This window comes from Bos indicus x Bos taurus, chromosome 29 (genome assembly GCF_003369695.1).
Source record: "Bos indicus x Bos taurus breed Angus x Brahman F1 hybrid chromosome 29, Bos_hybrid_MaternalHap_v2.0, whole genome shotgun sequence".
NCBI classification, from domain to species: Eukaryota; Metazoa; Chordata; class Mammalia; order Artiodactyla; family Bovidae; genus Bos; species Bos indicus x Bos taurus.
Window position 1 is genome coordinate 10,000,001 of NC_040104.1, and position 15,944 is coordinate 10,015,944.

The 15,944-nt window shown below is 50.6% G+C and overlaps 3 protein-coding genes across 6 annotated transcripts in view; all 3 read left to right on the forward strand.

Annotated features, from left to right (window-relative positions):
- The window catches only part of STX5 (syntaxin 5), a 28,368-nt gene extending 26,568 nt beyond the window's left edge, over positions 1-1,800 (forward strand). For all 3 annotated transcript variants that reach the window (XM_027532330.1, XM_027532331.1, XM_027532332.1), the window contains one exon: positions 1,050-1,800. In XM_027532330.1, coding sequence (XP_027388131.1) covers positions 1,050-1,209 — 160 coding nt within the window. In that variant the 3' untranslated portion in view covers positions 1,210-1,800. The remainder of the gene's footprint in view (positions 1-1,049) is intronic.
- Positions 1,801-1,942: 142 nt separating this feature from the next.
- NXF1 (nuclear RNA export factor 1) lies at positions 1,943-14,574 on the forward strand. Of its 2 annotated transcripts, none has more exons than XM_027532328.1 (22): positions 1,943-2,281; positions 2,968-3,355; positions 6,798-6,981; positions 7,195-7,354; positions 8,018-8,101; positions 8,210-8,314; positions 8,438-8,518; positions 8,612-8,681; positions 8,831-8,919; positions 9,043-9,150; positions 9,325-9,434; positions 11,245-11,281; positions 11,775-11,843; positions 11,947-12,002; positions 12,129-12,236; positions 12,353-12,411; positions 12,519-12,634; positions 12,761-12,803; positions 13,386-13,458; positions 13,767-13,949; positions 14,081-14,141; positions 14,254-14,574. In XM_027532328.1, the coding sequence occupies exons 2-22, from the start codon at positions 3,328-3,330 to the stop codon at positions 14,290-14,292; spliced, it is 1,863 nt and encodes a 620-aa protein (XP_027388129.1). In that variant the 5' UTR covers positions 1,943-2,281; positions 2,968-3,327; the 3' UTR covers positions 14,293-14,574. The 2 variants fall into 2 exon arrangements, with proteins under 2 accessions (XP_027388129.1, XP_027388130.1); XM_027532329.1 differs by having other exon boundaries at positions 1,943-2,158.
- Positions 14,575-14,705: 131 nt separating this feature from the next.
- Positions 14,706-15,880, forward strand: TMEM223 (transmembrane protein 223). Its single transcript, XM_027532334.1, has 2 exons — positions 14,706-15,050; positions 15,451-15,880. The coding sequence occupies exons 1-2, from the start codon at positions 14,735-14,737 to the stop codon at positions 15,741-15,743; spliced, it is 609 nt and encodes a 202-aa protein (XP_027388135.1). The 5' UTR covers positions 14,706-14,734; the 3' UTR covers positions 15,744-15,880.
- Positions 15,881-15,944: the final 64 nt, after the last annotated feature.

Sequence of the window (15,944 nt, forward strand, 5' to 3'; positions counted from 1 at the left end):
ACACCTGACCACCTTGCCAGGACCTTGGGCTTGCAGCCACTGGCCCAGCCTTTTCTCTCACTTTCTTCCTTGATTACCAGGCTCCACCAACTTTTCTGACCTCACAGCTCCCAAAGGTCCCTGCTCCCAGCAACTCCCTTTGCAAAGACCTAAGTTTATATTTGATTTTTAGGATTGTATATGCAGATCAGCTGGGAAATGTTTGATTTTCCTCAGCAATGTCTCAAGCGATTGCCCTTCTTCTGAGGGCTTCTCTATACCCTGAGAGACATGTTCTAATATAGGGCTTTTCTCATCCCTTGACTTTCTGTCCATATCATCAGGTTCTTTTCTCACTTAGAATGAGGGTTTCCTGACCATGATTTTCTGTGACCCCCTTATTGCAAATCAGTACTGTTTATTAGAGGCTTCCCAGGTGGCCCTAGTGGCCTGCCCATGCAGGAGACGCAAGAGACACAGGTTCAAGCCCTGGGTTGAGGAGATCCCATGGAGAAGGAAATGGCAATGGGCTCCAGTATTGCTGCCTGGAAGATCCCCTGGACAGAGGAGACTGGCTGGCTTCAGTCCATGAGGTTGCAAAGAGTTAAACACAACTGAGCACACACCGTTAATTAGACAAAAATCAGTAAATACCGATGAGCAAAAAATTATATAGACGTTTTGGATTCTCTTAGTATGGGTTGGGCACTTTATATAACTCATTTAAGCCTGACAAGAAACCTAGGATTTGTGTTATCGTTTTTTTCTTCCTTTGCAGTTGAGGAAAATGAGACTTGAGGATACATGAGTGGCTTAGGTTCATTAGCTAATAAGTTGCTGAGACAAGACTTGTTTATATTACCCTTCCAGAGCTTTTTCCTCTATGTGTTCATGCTGAATTACTTCAGTTGTATCTGACTCTGTGGGACCTATGGACTATAGCCCACCAGACTCCTCTATCCAGGGGATTTTTTAGGCAAGAATATATACATGCATAAAAAATACAGTTCAACAGCATTCTTTTTAATCCAACATCCTTCTCTTTCCCCTCCTCCCGAACCTATCCTCAGGATCGACGAGAATGTGCTGGGAGCCCAGCTGGACGTGGAGGCCGCCCACTCAGAGATCCTCAAGTACTTCCAGTCGGTCACATCCAACCGGTGGCTCATGGTCAAAATCTTCCTCATCCTCATTGTCTTCTTCATCATCTTTGTGGTCTTCCTTGCCTGAACCCTCTCCACTCTGAGGCACTCCGTGGGGGTTTGGAACCCTTATGGGAGAGCAGGTGGCCAGAGCTGCCACTGAGCCTGTGCAGGGTGCTTGGGAGAAGGGCCCCGTTTCCTTGGAACTGCTAAGAATGACCACTGCCCTCGGTCCCCCACTCCTTGCCTCTGGCCACCCAGCCCTCCCCTCACCACCCTCCAGCCCATGAAACACACACGGTTCTGGATTTGGACTCTGCTGTGAAGTGGCTGGAAAGGAGCAGAGGCCAACTGAGGGGCTCGTCGGGGAGATTGTCTCTACCAGGAGATTTTTATAAACCCTCCCCAGCCTGTCGCAAAGGGAACTTTGGCAGCAAGGGGAGATGATGCCTTTCCCCACATTCTTGAGAGCAAGGAGAGGAAGTGAAACTGCCCCAGGGACCAACTTTCCCATCTGGGTTAGAATTTGACCTCTTCTTCCTCTCTTCACCACATGAGGCAGGGGGCCCTGAGCCCCTCGGCGGCCTGCACAACCCCAACTTTGGCTGCAGATGACTCTCAATCTGCCAAACGTGCTGCAGCCCGTTTTCTCCCAATTACAGCAAGACTGTCAGCCTCACTAGCCATGTCGTCATTTCTGGGTGGGAGCGCCGAAGAAGGGCCTAGGCAGAAATGGAGGGAGCCTGCTGCCCAGTATTACAACTGAAAGGGCTGGACTGATGACCCTGAGGGGCCAGGCTTTGGGCTCCATGTATACAGCTGCTTCCAGCGGGCCTAACCAAGTGCAGCAGTATTTAATTATCATGGAAAATTCCCTTCAAAGCAGGGTACACGATCCCAGAGTGATTCTCTGATTAGTGGTAACTTCCAGGACCATCTCCAGAAGTATTTGGACCTGTTTCATCTGCATCTTCCAGTCCCACCATTTTCCTTGGGCTGGATGAAGCAGGAGTTATGCCTGCTGCCAGGAGTGAAAGGTGAAGAATTTGTTCCCAGCTCCAGCTGAGGCTCTTGATCCCCTGTTGAAGCCCCTCACCAATTCAAGCCAATCACAGGAGAATGAAGTAGAGATCTGCCTGGAATACCTACCCTCCAGGAAGGTCAATATGCTTGTCAGTCTTTACCAGGACCCACAACCACATCATTCTGAGGTCACTGGAGTACCCCCATTTCATACACCCCAAAGGAAGCTCAAGCTATAGTGACAACAGTCACACATTGGGCTGGCTGTAGTACCTTGGGGTTGGGGGTGGTAGTTATCTAGGAGAGCCCTGGCCTTTCTTAGCCCTGGCATTTTCTCTCCGTTTGACCTGTTTTCAGGGGGTGCTCTTGCTTGCATCTTAACTTTAGTTGACCCACCATGTGGGTTTAAGCACAGCACATCGATGGTGGTTGGGGCGATCTGTGAAGACGATCGAAGCCTGACAAATGCAGTTTTTCTCATTTGACTCCGCAACTATTTGAGGGAGGGTTGCATAGATTGGAAATTTATTTCATAGTATTTGCTGAGTTCCTGGTACACGCTAGGTATGGTACTGAGCCAGGTGCTGGAGAGAAAAAAAAAGCCATGCATTAGTCAACTCCTTGCTGTCTTGGAGCTTACCTTCTAGTTTTCTATTTCATTTTATAGGCAAGGAAAGCAAGGCATAGATCTGTAGAAGGCAAAGGGCTGAGCTGAGACTTAAGCCCAGGCTGGATCCTCCTAGGGGTCTTGAAGCGGTCACTCCAAGGCACTGATCTCCCATTCCTCAGATGCCCTTCTTGTGGCCTTCCTTCCCTTTTTCAGTTTGAACCCTGGGATGCAGTGGCCATCTCTGCTTCAGCACCAACTTTGGAGGTGCCTGCCGGCGGACGATGAAAGCAGAGGGCAGGTGCGAGTACTAATCAGGGGGATCAGTAAACTAACCAGTACTGGGCGGAGCGTCGGCCCCAAGCCCCGCCCCAGTGTCTCTGCTGGTCGAATGCGCACGCGCGTTTCCCAGTGGCTCCGCCTATGATCGTGGGACGTCGGCAGCGCGCGACGCGGTCTCCTTATAAACGCGGTGGTAGCCGGCGTAGGAGCACTTCGACCTGGAGCGCCTTGGCATTCGGACGTTTGGCTAAGTAGCGGCCCGCGACGCAGCCCGCCCCTGCTTCTAGCTGTGCCATGGCGGACGAGGGGAAGTCATACAACGGTCAGTGCTGGTCCTTGAGCCGGGGAGAGGGGCGATCTGGAGCCCCGCTGGGCAGCGCCGGCCTAGGCCGCAGCGCCGGGGCGGGAGGCCGCGAGGGGCCGGGTGTCCGCGGGTGAGTGGCGCGGGCCCGGGGCGAGGCAGTCCGGGCCCTGGCTGAACTCGAGGGTGGGTGCCCGGCTCGTTGACCCCAGAATCCTGGCGTTGTGAACACCTGCGGGTCGGAGCGGGTGGCTCGGCGGTGGGGTGACTGGATTCCTTTGAACTTTATGAGTGGTGGATGCTTGTCAGTTCAGTTTGGCGGCTATACTAATGTGAGTCAGTGCCCTGTTCTTGGGGTGCCGGTGCCCTATTTTCTACCGCGCGTCCAGTCGGTCTTGCCCCCTCCCCCACCGTCCGCAGCTTTAGCTTTAATATTTTAGACCTATACATTAATTCACTGTTCTAGCCAGAACACTACATTGGGTTTAGGTCCAGAGTAGTGGTTAGGAGCACACGACAGCCAAGGTTTCAATTCTGAGTTGGCCATGCCGATCTTGTGTGAGTTAAACACTCAGGCCTGATTTTCCATCCCCTTAAGGAGGCTAGAAACAGTACCTGCCTCCTGAGTTTGTTTGTGTGTGTGTGTGTGTATTAAAACGAGATCGTGTACGTCGAGCGCCTGACATCGGATAAACTTCTCGATAAATGTTAACCGCACCTTCTAGTCGTCTATTTTTCCCCTAGGGTCATTTCATGAGATTCAGTGTTTGCAGGGTACTATGCATTAGACAGGGCTTCCCTGGTGGCTCCGAGGTTAAAGCGTCTGCCTGGAATGCGGGAGACCTGGGTTCGATCCCTGGGTCGGGAAGATCCCCTGGAGACAGGAATGGCAACCCACTCCAGTACTCTTGCCTGGAGAATCCCATGGAGGGAGGAGCCTGGTAGGCTACAGTCCATGGGGTCGCAAAGAGTCGGACACGACTGAGCGACTTCACTTCATGCATTAGACAGACCTGTGGAGGGAATCATAGGTCTCTTTTTAAGAAGCCATTTGTGCACACCACGATTGAGAGGAACATATTCCTGGAGAACATTCAAGGCCCCTTGGTGAAGCACCCTGACTGCCACTAGAACCTGGATTCAGGATTTGTCTCCTGAGTTAAGAGGCATCTCTGACCAAGGAAACTAAGAGTTCACTCTCTGAACTTCAGAGTTTGAGAATAAGATATATAAAATAAACCATTAGATTGATCATATTTGTAATTGATGTTTGTACTTTGTAGGCAAAAGGAGTATTGATTACGTTAATGTAATCACCATGATTGGTTTACCTGGATATGAGAGAGGTCACTTGGGGTTAAGTGGATGTGGGTGGGCAGACAGCAGATTTCAGGTGACTTTTTCAGGAGAGTGAGTTGTGTCCAGTTACACTTGGGTCACTCACACTTCAACATTCACTTCAAAGTGGTAGTTTTTTAATATGGTTGATTTACAACATTATATTAGTTTTCAGGTATGACATGAAAGTGAACGTAGTGATTCAGTATTATGATAGATTATACCCCATTAAAAGTTATTACAGAATAATGGCTGTCACTCCCCATGCAATAATATATCATTGTTGCCTATTTTATACTTAGTAGTTGGTATCTCTTAATCCCATAACCTTATCTTGCCCCTCCTGCTTTCCCTCTCCCCACTGATAACCACGAGTTTGTTATCTATATCTGTGAGTCTGTTTCTGTTTTGCTAAATATATTCGTTTTAGTTTTTATATATGTAATATCATACAGTATTTGTCTTTTTCTGTCTGACTTAACTTTACTAAGTATAATAACCTCCACATCCATTCATGTTGTTGCAGTGGCAAGATTTCATTCTTTTTTATGGTGAGTAGTATTTCGTTGTGTGTGTGTGTGTGTGTGTGTGTGTACACAACATCTTCTTTATCCGTTAGTCCCTTGATGGACATTTGGATTGCTTCCATATCTTTCCCACTGTAAACAGTGTTGCTATGAACAATGAGATGCAGGTATCTTTTTTTTAATTGACCTGAAAACAAGTGAAGCTCATATGTATTCTTCCCTTTTTCTTAGTTTCGATGCTTTTTAAAAACAATCTTTATATTGAAGTATAGTTGATTTACAGTGTTGTGTTACTTTCGGGTGTACAGCAAAGTGATGCAGGTGTACATGTATCTATTGTTTTTCAGATTCTTTTCTCACGGAGGTTGTTACAGAGTACTGGGTAGAGTTCCCTGTGCTATATACAGTGGGTCCTTATTGATTATCTGTTTCAGATATAGTAGTGTGCAGATGTTAATCCCAACTTTCTCATTTATGCATGTATCTTTTTAAATTAGTACTTTTTGTTTTTTTCTGGATGTATAATTGGAGTGGATTTGCAGGATCATATGGTAGTTCTAGTTTCAGTGTTTTGAGGCGAGAACAAGACTTAAAAGAAGCCTTTAAACTGGTATTTGTAACTGACATTCGTGCTTTATAGGCAAAAGTATTGTTTACTGAAAGCTGATGTAATCATTGTGGTTGACTTTTCAAGATGTGATCAAATTTTGAGTAGGGGTAGTCTTAGAGAATGAACTTATGGTTACCAGGGAGAGGGGGGTAGGGAAGGGACAGATTGGGAGTTTGGGATGGACATGTACACACTGCTATAGTTACAATGAATAACCAACAAGGACCTACTGTATAGCACAGGGAATGCTGCTCAGTATTCCATTAACAATCTATTTGGGAAAAGAACCTAAAAAAGAATAGATACATGTATAGGTATAACTGAGTCACTTTGTTGTATACCTGAAACTAACACGACATTATTAATCAGCTATACTCCAATGTAAAATAAAAAGTTAAAAAGAGTTTTTTGAGTGGGGTTAAGTAGATTTGGGAGGGTGAGAAAAGCAGACCTCAGGTGACTGTCAGGAGTCTGAGTTGTATCCAGTTGTGCTTAAGACACTCACTTCCACATTCTACTTCTCCTTTCTCTAGTTCCAGTTTCTGCTTCACTTTTCTAAAAAGACTTCACATAGTTTTCCAGTCACTGAGGTTGCCACCGCATGGAGAGGGTTCTTTCCCTGGGCAGGCAGAGGAGTTAGCACAGAGGTGGCCTCTGTGGTGACTTTGTGGCTCATCTGATAGTGCAGGGTGCTGGACAGTGTGATTGCCAAGCAAGGTAGCTGAACCAGTGGTGTATTTTGCTCTCTTCTTTTTAAATATTCGAATATTTATTTGGCTGCGCCAGGTCTTAGTTGCGGCACACGGGACCTTTTTTTTTTTAATTGTGGCATGTGAACTCTTAGTCAAGGCATGTAGAATCCAGTTCCCTGACCACAGGTCAGACTCAGGGCCCTCTGCGTTGGGAGTGGGGAGTCTTAGCCACTGGACCACCAGGGAAGTCCCTCCAATGATGTATTTTCTAATTTTTGTTCTGTTTCCAAACCCAGAGCACGATGATCGAGTTAGTTTCCCTCAAAGAAGAAAGAAAGGCCGAGGCCCTTTCCGGTGGAAGTCCGGCGAGGGGAACCGGAGGTCTGGAAGAGGGGGCTCCAGCGTTCGGTCCTCCCGCCTGGAGGACGACGACAGAGACGTAGCGATGAGTGATGTCCAGGATGCTCCCCGAGTACGATAGTAAGTAGCCAGTTGGTCTGGTTTGAGTTTAGCAGCCCCCTCATTTATGTGGCCCTCTTACTCCCATGTCATTTCTCTTCCAGCTGGAAGGGAGAGAAATGCCAGGACCAGCGTACTGGTAGTTGATAGTTGTGGTCCTGATAACAGTGCAGGAAGATCTGTGAGAAGACATTCCTAACCTTTGTGAATGTTTTATTCTCTTCTTCCCCACAGCACCCCCTACGCTGCACGACCCAACCGTCGGGGTGATAACTGGAACGAGCGGACTCGAATTCATGTTACTCTGCCCCTGCGGAGAGATCGGTCTGCTGCAGAGAGGGGAGGGGCTGGCACCAGCCAGGACGGGACGTCCAAGAACTGGTTTAAGATTACAGTGAGTATCGTGAGAAGTCCATGGAGCAGGGGAGCTAGGGGGCTGGGCTCACAGTTAAGGTGTTCACCTCTCGCATTACAAAATCAGCTGTTTACTCCACAATCAGGGAACCGCGCTTGCTGCTAAGAATCAATATGTTAGAATATCTATGAGCAGCTTCAGAAAAGAAGAGGGGCAGCAGGATGGGAAGGCCATGAAAGGGAAGTGTGATAATTGTGGTTGGCGGTTGGGAGAGCTCCTCCAGATGTGAGGAGCTGAGTGTGGAGTGGAGGGCCCTTGAGTTCTCTGAAGGGCAAGTACGTTATAAATGATGTCTTAGAACTTGTAGAATCAAACATTTACATTCTTTGAGGAATAATAAGTATAAATGGAAAGAAAGGGGGTTAAGGAGTCATATTTGGCTTGAGTAGAATACTCTTTATTTTTTTGGCCTCACCATGCAACCTGTGGGGTCTTAGTTCTCCAACTAGGGATTGAATTCCCAGCAGTGGAAGCTCAGAATCCTAACCACTGAAGTAGCAGGGAATTCCCAGAAAACTTTTAAGTTGACTGTTTCTCCAGAAAGTCTTTTAGAGCTTGGCAGACGAGCTGAAAGGAGCACTGGAGGGTCTGCTGTTCATTTAGTGACATGTTGTTCCTGTCTCTTCTCTTTCTCTCGTCTAGATCCCTTACGGCAGGAAATACGACAAGTCATGGCTCCTGAATGTGATTCAGAGCAAGTGCAGTGTCCCTTTTACTCCCATTGAGGTAAGAGAAGGCCTGAGTGGCTGACTGCACACCAAGGAGGGTGGAGGTACCAGCTGCACTGGGGGCTCTGGGCTCCAGGTCTAATGCCCTTGTTCCCTCTTCTTGCAGTTTCACTATGAAAACACACGGGCCCAGTTTTTTGTGGAGGACGCCAGTACGGCCTCTGCTCTGAAGGCTGTTAACTATAAGATTTTGGATCGGGAGAACCGCAGGGTGTGTACGAAGAGCCTGGTTTGGTTGGGGGTGGGGACTGGTGCTCAGGGCATAGACTGGGTCTTGGTCCTGGGGCTCAGGCCTTCCCAGAGTTCACCCTGTCTGTATGTGTCTTCTCTGCAGATATCTATCATCATCAACTCCTCTTCTCCACCCCATTCTGTGCAGAATGAACTAAAGCCAGAACAAGTAGAGCAGCTAAAGGTTAGGCTGGCACCTGAGTCTTAGCAGTTTTCCCCTCCCCCTCCCCTCCCTCCCCTGCAACAACTCCAGTGAACCCTCTGTCTTCCTCTGCAGCTGATCATGAGCAAACGATATGATGGCTCCCAGCAAGCACTTGACCTCAAGGGCCTCCGTTCAGACCCAGGTACAGGACGGATACAGGTTGATTCTGCCTCACCCATTCTTAGATTGGTGGAGACAGAGGGGGATCTGTCAGCAGGGAAAATCTTGAAGGTGCTGTGCTGGGCACGCTGGCCTGGGCAGGCCCTCTCAGACTTCCTTTGCTTCCTGCAGATTTAGTGGCTCAGAACATTGACGTTGTCCTGAACCGTAGAAGCTGCATGGCAGCCACCCTGCGAATCATCGAAGAGAACATCCCTGAGGTGAGGCCTTTGTCCCACTAGGTGGGAGGAACCAGGGTCGGGTACATAGGATGGGGTCGGGAGGCAGGTGTGTTTCTCATCCCCTGGCCGGTGGTGCTTCCTCTAAATTCTCCTCTCCCACAGCTATTGTCCTTGAACTTGAGCAACAACAAGCTCTACCGGCTGGATGACTTGTCCAGCATTGTGCAGAAAGCACCCAATCTAAAGATCCTAAATCTCTCTGGAAATGAGGTGAGTTTGAGAGCCCAGCTGTGTTTGGATAGGGTGGACAGAGGTGGAGAGAGCTTGCCTCGTGGCAGCAAGAGGCAGGGAGGGCATTTAAGAGATGGGGGTGAGGGTGGGGGGAACCTAGCTGGCTTTCTTTACCAACGTGTCTTTCCTGCCTTTCCTCCCTGTCCTTTGCAGCTGAAGTCTGAGCGGGAGTTGGACAAGATCAAAGGGCTGAAGCTGGAAGAGCTCTGGCTTGACGGAAACACCCTGTGCGACACCTTCCGAGACCAGTCCACTTACATCAGGTCAGTTATAATCTTTGTCTCCCCTCCTGGGGACCTTCACCCCCTGGGAGGCTGAGCGGATGCACCCTGACCACTGCCCGTCTGCAGGAGATGTGCAGCCCTCGGCTGGAGCCACCTGTCCTTGGGGAGGATCGCGTGTTCCTCCATTGTGTCTGCCCGTGACCCCTAGCTTTGCCCCAGGCCTCCTTTCCTTTCTTCTCACCTGACTGCCTGTGTGCTGATTCTGTGGCCTTTCTCCTTCCTTCCTGAACACAGCCTTCTCTAGACTCTCCCTCCCCTTTTGTTTCAAGAAGAGCATCTCCCTTTCTCTACCATGACCACGGGGTGTCTTGCATATTACACCCCCATATGTGGAGCTGCTTTGAGCCAAGAGCCTGGTAACCCCTGGGCAGGGAAAGCCCTCCCTCCCTGGGACTTCCTGCTGATGGGCCTTCCCTCCTCTGTCCGGTGACAGCCCCTCTTGCCCTGTTGCCAAGAGGGGCTCAGTTCTCACAATCGCTTTGCCCAAGGCTACTGCCTGGGTTTTCCTGCCCATGCTGAGGTTGAGGCCTCCTGGTGGCTGGTGCCATGCACTCTGTCGCTCTTGCCCAAGGCTGTGAGCTGGGCCCTCCCTGGAGGAGAAACCTGGGTTCCCTAAGACACGTGACCAGAGCCGGGGCCCCGCCAGCAGGCGAGGGAATCCCAAGGCAGGTGCTGGGCGTGGAGGCCACGGGGGCATAGGCTATCCAGGAGACAGAGAACTGACCCTCTCTGGGGGCGCTGCCCCTCCCTCACTCGCACACCTCATATCACCCTGCTTGGCCCCGGAGGATGGCTGGTTAGCCAGAGACGGGTAAGATTCCTCAGGGAAGGAACAACCTAAGACAGGCACAGTCGCAGAGGGGCCATCAGGAGAGAACTTGGGGGCCAACAGTGGTGGGGCACTGACCCTCACCCCCCCAACTTTGCAGGGGCCTGAACCCTCACCCCTTCGGAGGGAGATCTCCTGCCCCCATGGCTGCTTTGCTTCCCACGCCCAGCTCAGATCGGGACCCAGGTAGCAGACAGACACCTGGCCAATAGAAGCTGCCCTCTCACCACAGCAAAGATGTGTTTCTCATTTCCTGCTTGGACCACAGGGAGAAGGGAGCCGAAAGAGAGGGCTGTGTCAGGCGCCTCTTTCCCTTGGTTCTCCCTGGTCTTTCTAAATGACTCTCCACCATGCAGTGCTGTCGCTTTGTCTTTGCTTTCTCTTTCCTTTTTCTCTTTCCTCGCCTGAATCTCCCTGGTCTCTTCTTTGCCCCGTCCTCTCCTTCCTTTTCTCTCTCCTCTCCCCTCTCTTCCTCCTTGGCCTCTCCTCTCCCTGAGCCTTGCTCGTCTCCCTGCCCCAACATCCTGTGCCATTTCTGTGGTGTGTTCTGGTCTTGGCCACGGCCAGACCTGGCAGAAGTGATGGACACCTGTTGAGGCAGCGGAGCCCTTGGGCTCCCACCCCATTCCCTCCTCCCGGGGCTGCACAGGTGAGTAGGTGGAAGGTAAGGGGGACGAGGACGGAGGAGAGGTCCTGGCTTAACGCCTGGGCTGGGAGCACTGCCCCTGCAGTGCTCGGAGTCAGGCAGAGAGCGTCGTCCTTCAAGGCAGTCATTTTTGGATGCCCCAGACGAGGTGGGGAGTGGGGTTATTTTTCCTGGAGCTCAGAGGCTGGGGAAGAGTGAGAGCGCAAGGAGGATGGGCTGGGCCGTCCCTTGGGCACGGGTGTTTCTGCTCCTAGAGCAGCCCAGGAGGCACAATGACTCTGAAACATTACTCACTTTTGTCCCGTTCTTGACAGCGCCGTTCGAGAGCGATTTCCAAAACTATTGCGACTGGTGAGTACCTCATTTTTTTCATTCTCTTCTGAGGAGCACAGCACCTGCAACCCTCAGTCTTGCCTAACGTGCCTTTATATGATCACTAATTTGGGGATATGGAACCCTTTGATAATCTAGCAAAGATTTCATATATATATTAGCAAAGGTTATAATTCTTCTTCCCAGAAAAATGCCTGTAGATGATAGTTGCATCATCAGGATTCATAGACCCCTTTCCATTTCTTTCTTACTTGACCTCTGACCCTTTTAGTTCTCCCATCTAATTACTCATCCAGTCTTTAAAAAAAAAAAAATTTATTTGGTTCCGCTGGGTCTTAGTTGCGGCCCACCAACTCTTAGTTGCAGCATGTGGGATCTAGGTCCCTGACCAGGGATTGAACCCAAGCCCCCTGCATTGGGAGTGGGGAGCCTTAGCCCTGGACTGCCAGGGAAGTCCCTCATCTAGCCTTCTTTCACTGTTTACATTGTCGTCTTTCACTTCCTTCTGCAGGATGGCCATGAGTTACCCCCACCAATTGCCTTTGATGTTGAAGCCCCCACAACGTTACCACCTTGCAAGGTAAGTGGTGGAGTGGCATCTGGGGGGCACAGAGCAAGAACTCATGTTGGGAGGAGAGTCCTGGTACCATGGTCCTGTTTGATTGGAGTCTGTTTGATTCCAGGGAAGCTACTTTGGAACAGAGACCCTGAAGAATCTGGTCCTGCACTTCTTGCAGCAGTAAGTATCTTGGGTGTCCTGAGGGTGGGGAGCAGTGGGCCCAGCACAACTCAGTCTTGAGAGCTGTCAGTCCCTTTGTGGATCCAGCTTGTGGAGCTCGACCCTCCCCTTTCGTTTGCCCCACAGGTACTATGCGGTTTATGACTCGGGAGACCGGCAGCGGCTCCTGGATGCCTACCATGATGGAGCCTGCTGCTCGCTGAGCATTCCTTTCACCCCCCAGAACCCTGCCCGGTGAGTAGCACATCCCAGAACCTGCCCAGGATCAGAGTTGCTCAGCAGACACTGGCCAGCACGTGCAGCATCGCCACTGCTCTGACCACTGCCTCTTTTTCTTCTTGTTCCCCCAGAAGCAACTTGGCCGAGTACTTCAAGGATAGCAGGAATGTGAAGAAGCTTAAAGACCCTAGTAAGTGTGTGATGTGAGCCAAACAGGGTAGGAGAAGGGCATGGGAAGGAGTCAGTCTGGGCTCAGTGTGTGGCAGCTCCTAACCTCGGCTTTTCCTCCTCCCACAGCCCTGCGGTTCCGACTGCTGAAGCACACACGTCTCAACGTGGTGGCCTTCCTCAATGAGTTGCCCAAAACTCAGCATGACATCAATTCCTTTGTGGTAGACATAAGTGCACAGACAGTAAGCACCTATTTCTCTCTTGACAGAAGCTTAGATTTGGGCAAGGGGCAGTCCTTTAGAGGCAAGGAGGGACTTGGGCTCTGCTGGGAGCCTAGATGGTACCTGATGTTGCTGCTTCTCTTTCAGAGCACATTGCTGTGTTTCTCTGTCAACGGAGTCTTCAAAGAAGGTAAGTATCTTTGGAGTCCTGAGTTTGTGGAGTGGTCCCTGTCCCAGCTAGTCATTCTGAGCACTCTCAACTTCCCAACTCCCTTCTCTCCTCTTCTTCCCTGACCACCTTCTCCCTTTCTGCCCCCAAGCCTATCCTCACCTGTCTTTCCTGTCTTGGCTATGGGAACAGCCTGATGGTTAGAAGGACACAGACTTTGGAGGCAGACAGTTCTGAGCTTCCATCCCCAACCTTGGTCCTCTGTGTCTGTGAGCTATTTACATGACCTCTGAACCTGACTGTCTGTAAAAGAAAGGGATTCATAATAGGCATCTCATTACGTGTTTGGGGAGTAAGTGAAGTGATTTACTTACAGGGCCCGGCCCACAGATACAAATAAATAACCAGTGGCATAAAAGTGTTACTATTGTCCTCTCTAACCTCTGACACTCCTCCCTGCTCTGCTCATCTGTGCACACATAATTACCCGTTTAGCCTGCTTAGGGTTCTCTGTATCTAATCAGACTATGATTTTTGAGAAGCTGTTTGAAAACATAAAACATGAATGACTCTGATAGGTCATCACCATTGTTATCATTGCAGTGGATGGAAAGTCTCGGGACTCCTTGCGAGCCTTTACCCGGACGTTCGTCGCTGTTCCTGCCAGCAATTCAGGGTGAGTGTCTGACTTACCATGTTGGGTCCCAGTCCCAATGCATGGCTGCCACTGTGGAAAAGTGGTTTAACAATATTCACTTCCTAAGTTTGTTGTGAAGGTAAATGAGGGTTGGGGAAGAATGTATAATTCCAGTCTGTTTGGTAGATAATCACATATGTGGAATCCATGGGAAAAAGGGGGTAAATGATAAAGGAATCTTGTGGGTATTGAAAGACTCTGAGTGTCAAGTGAGAACAGGAATGATGTTGGGAGGATGAGGTTATCTTCTGTCTGTCCAGCGGTCTAAGGTGCTTTTTGTCTCCAAGGTTGTGCATCGTCAACGATGAGCTGTTTGTGCGGAATGCCAGTGCTGATGAGATCCAGAGAGCCTTTGCCATGCCTGCACCCACACCCTCCTCCAGCCCAGTGCCCACCCTCTCCCCAGAGCAGCAGGAAATGCTGCAGGCTTTCTCTACCCAGTCTGGCATGAACCTTGAGTGGTCCCAGAAGTGAGTACTGAGCATGTGTAGGAAATGGGGTAAACTGAGGTAGTGCTTGTGGTGAAAAATAAGTGCCCCTAAAATTTTTAAAGCCCATACTTGTAGTTCTAATGGAGGTGCCTGTTCTTCCCCTACTCCAGGTGCCTCCAGGACAACAACTGGGACTACACCAGGTCTGCCCAGGCCTTTACTCACCTCAAGGTAAGATTTGAAAACAGGTGGCAAAGAAAGCACCAGGCCTTCGAGAGGGTCAGGGAGGCTCGGGGCATGGCATGGGCCACTGGCTCTGCTGACCTGTTTATGTTTCTTTAAGGCCAAGGGTGAGATCCCAGAAGTGGCATTCATGAAGTGATCCATAGTCATGCCCCAGAAGACCCCTGTAAATAGCCCCTGGATGTACTGATGTCTCCTCTCCGGCCCGAGGCCGCCCTGTGACTGTGACCGAGGAGGGAGGGCTGCTGGATCCTTCTCCTCACCTGCCTTCTGGAAGCCTCCAGAAGATTGAGCCTCCCTGGTGCCAGGAAGCCAAAGCTTACTTTGTAGAACTGACACTAAAATACCCGAAGGACTTAGGTGCTTTGTGTACTTAACCCCAGGATCCTCCCTACTTTTTAAGATAAAGAATGGTATTGTATTTGGTGTCCAGCTGAGTTATTTTAGCCTTATAGTTCACAGGCGTGGGCGGGGCCGAGGGATGGGCCCCGCCTGCCTCGCCTAGGGCTGAAGGACTCCGGGGGGTGGGGCGGGGCAAGCAGGCAGGAAGTCCCGCCCCGGAAACGGCTCCGCGCAGCGCCATGGCGGCGCCCGGGCGGAGGTGGTCTGTGCTGCTGTTCCGAGCGCTGCAGTCACTGTCCGCGCGCCGGGCCCTGCATGACACGGCTCCGCCACGGGATGTGCTGCTCTTCGAGCACGAACGGGGCCGCTTCTTCGCCGTCCTCGGGCTGTTCTGCGCTGGCCAGGGCGTCTTCTGGGCTTCCCTGGCCATTGCCTCCTTGGCCCGTCCCCCAACCCCGGTTCGTCCAACAGACGCCAAGACCCCAGACCATGGCGGCTTGGACCTGCGCTCTACACTCTGGCGCTACGGCCTTGCCGTCGGCTGCGGCGCCATCGGTAAGGTGTGGGCTAGCTTCCCAGCTTGATCGAAGAAGGTGGGCACAATCCTCTCTGTTCGGGCAAGAGTAAGGGGCTCCCAACCCTCCCGGATGAGCAGGAGTAGGTAGGAGCGCGGTACACTCGAGTTGGAAGTCCCTGAGCGCCAAGCCCTTTACAGGCTCAAGCTGCCGTCTGGCTCTTATTTTGTAACCTTGAGCAAGTTAGTACCCTTACTCTGGATCCTGTTTTAAACTGGGGATGGGTATCTATTAAGGCTGTTGGGAGGAATGACTAATATATGACTGGGGTATAAGAGGAACACAGTAAATGTTACCATCATAATTATTTTTATCCGGGGGCCACTGAAAGGGTTGCTGCTTAGCTTTCCAGTGAAAACCCAAATCTGCTTTTCCTACAGGTTCCCTGGTACTTGGTGCTGGTCTTCTCTTTTCCCTCCGCTCTGTGCGCTCAGTGATGCTACGGGCTGGAGGGAAGCAAGTGACCCTCACCACTCATGCCCCCTTTGGTTGGGGTGCCCATTTTACGGTTCCCTTAAACCAGGTATCTTGCATGGCCCACCGAGGAGAAGTCCCTGCCATGTTGCCTCTGAAAGTCAAAGGCCGACGCTTCTACTTCCTGTTGGACAAAGCTGGACATTTCCCCAACACGAAACTTTTTGACAACACTGTGGGTGCCTACCGTAGCTTGTGAAGAAGCAACCTCAGGTCACTAAGGTTCAGAATAAAAAACCTTAGGGATGGGGTGACAACCAGGGTCACACAGGGGGCCCAGAAATCATTAACAGCAAATAAAAGAGCAGTTGTCCCAAGGGCAGCTACCTGGCCGTACCTCTTGAGTTTTTTGACCCATATCTGTTGAGCCTTCACTCCTTACTCTTATCCACCCTACCTA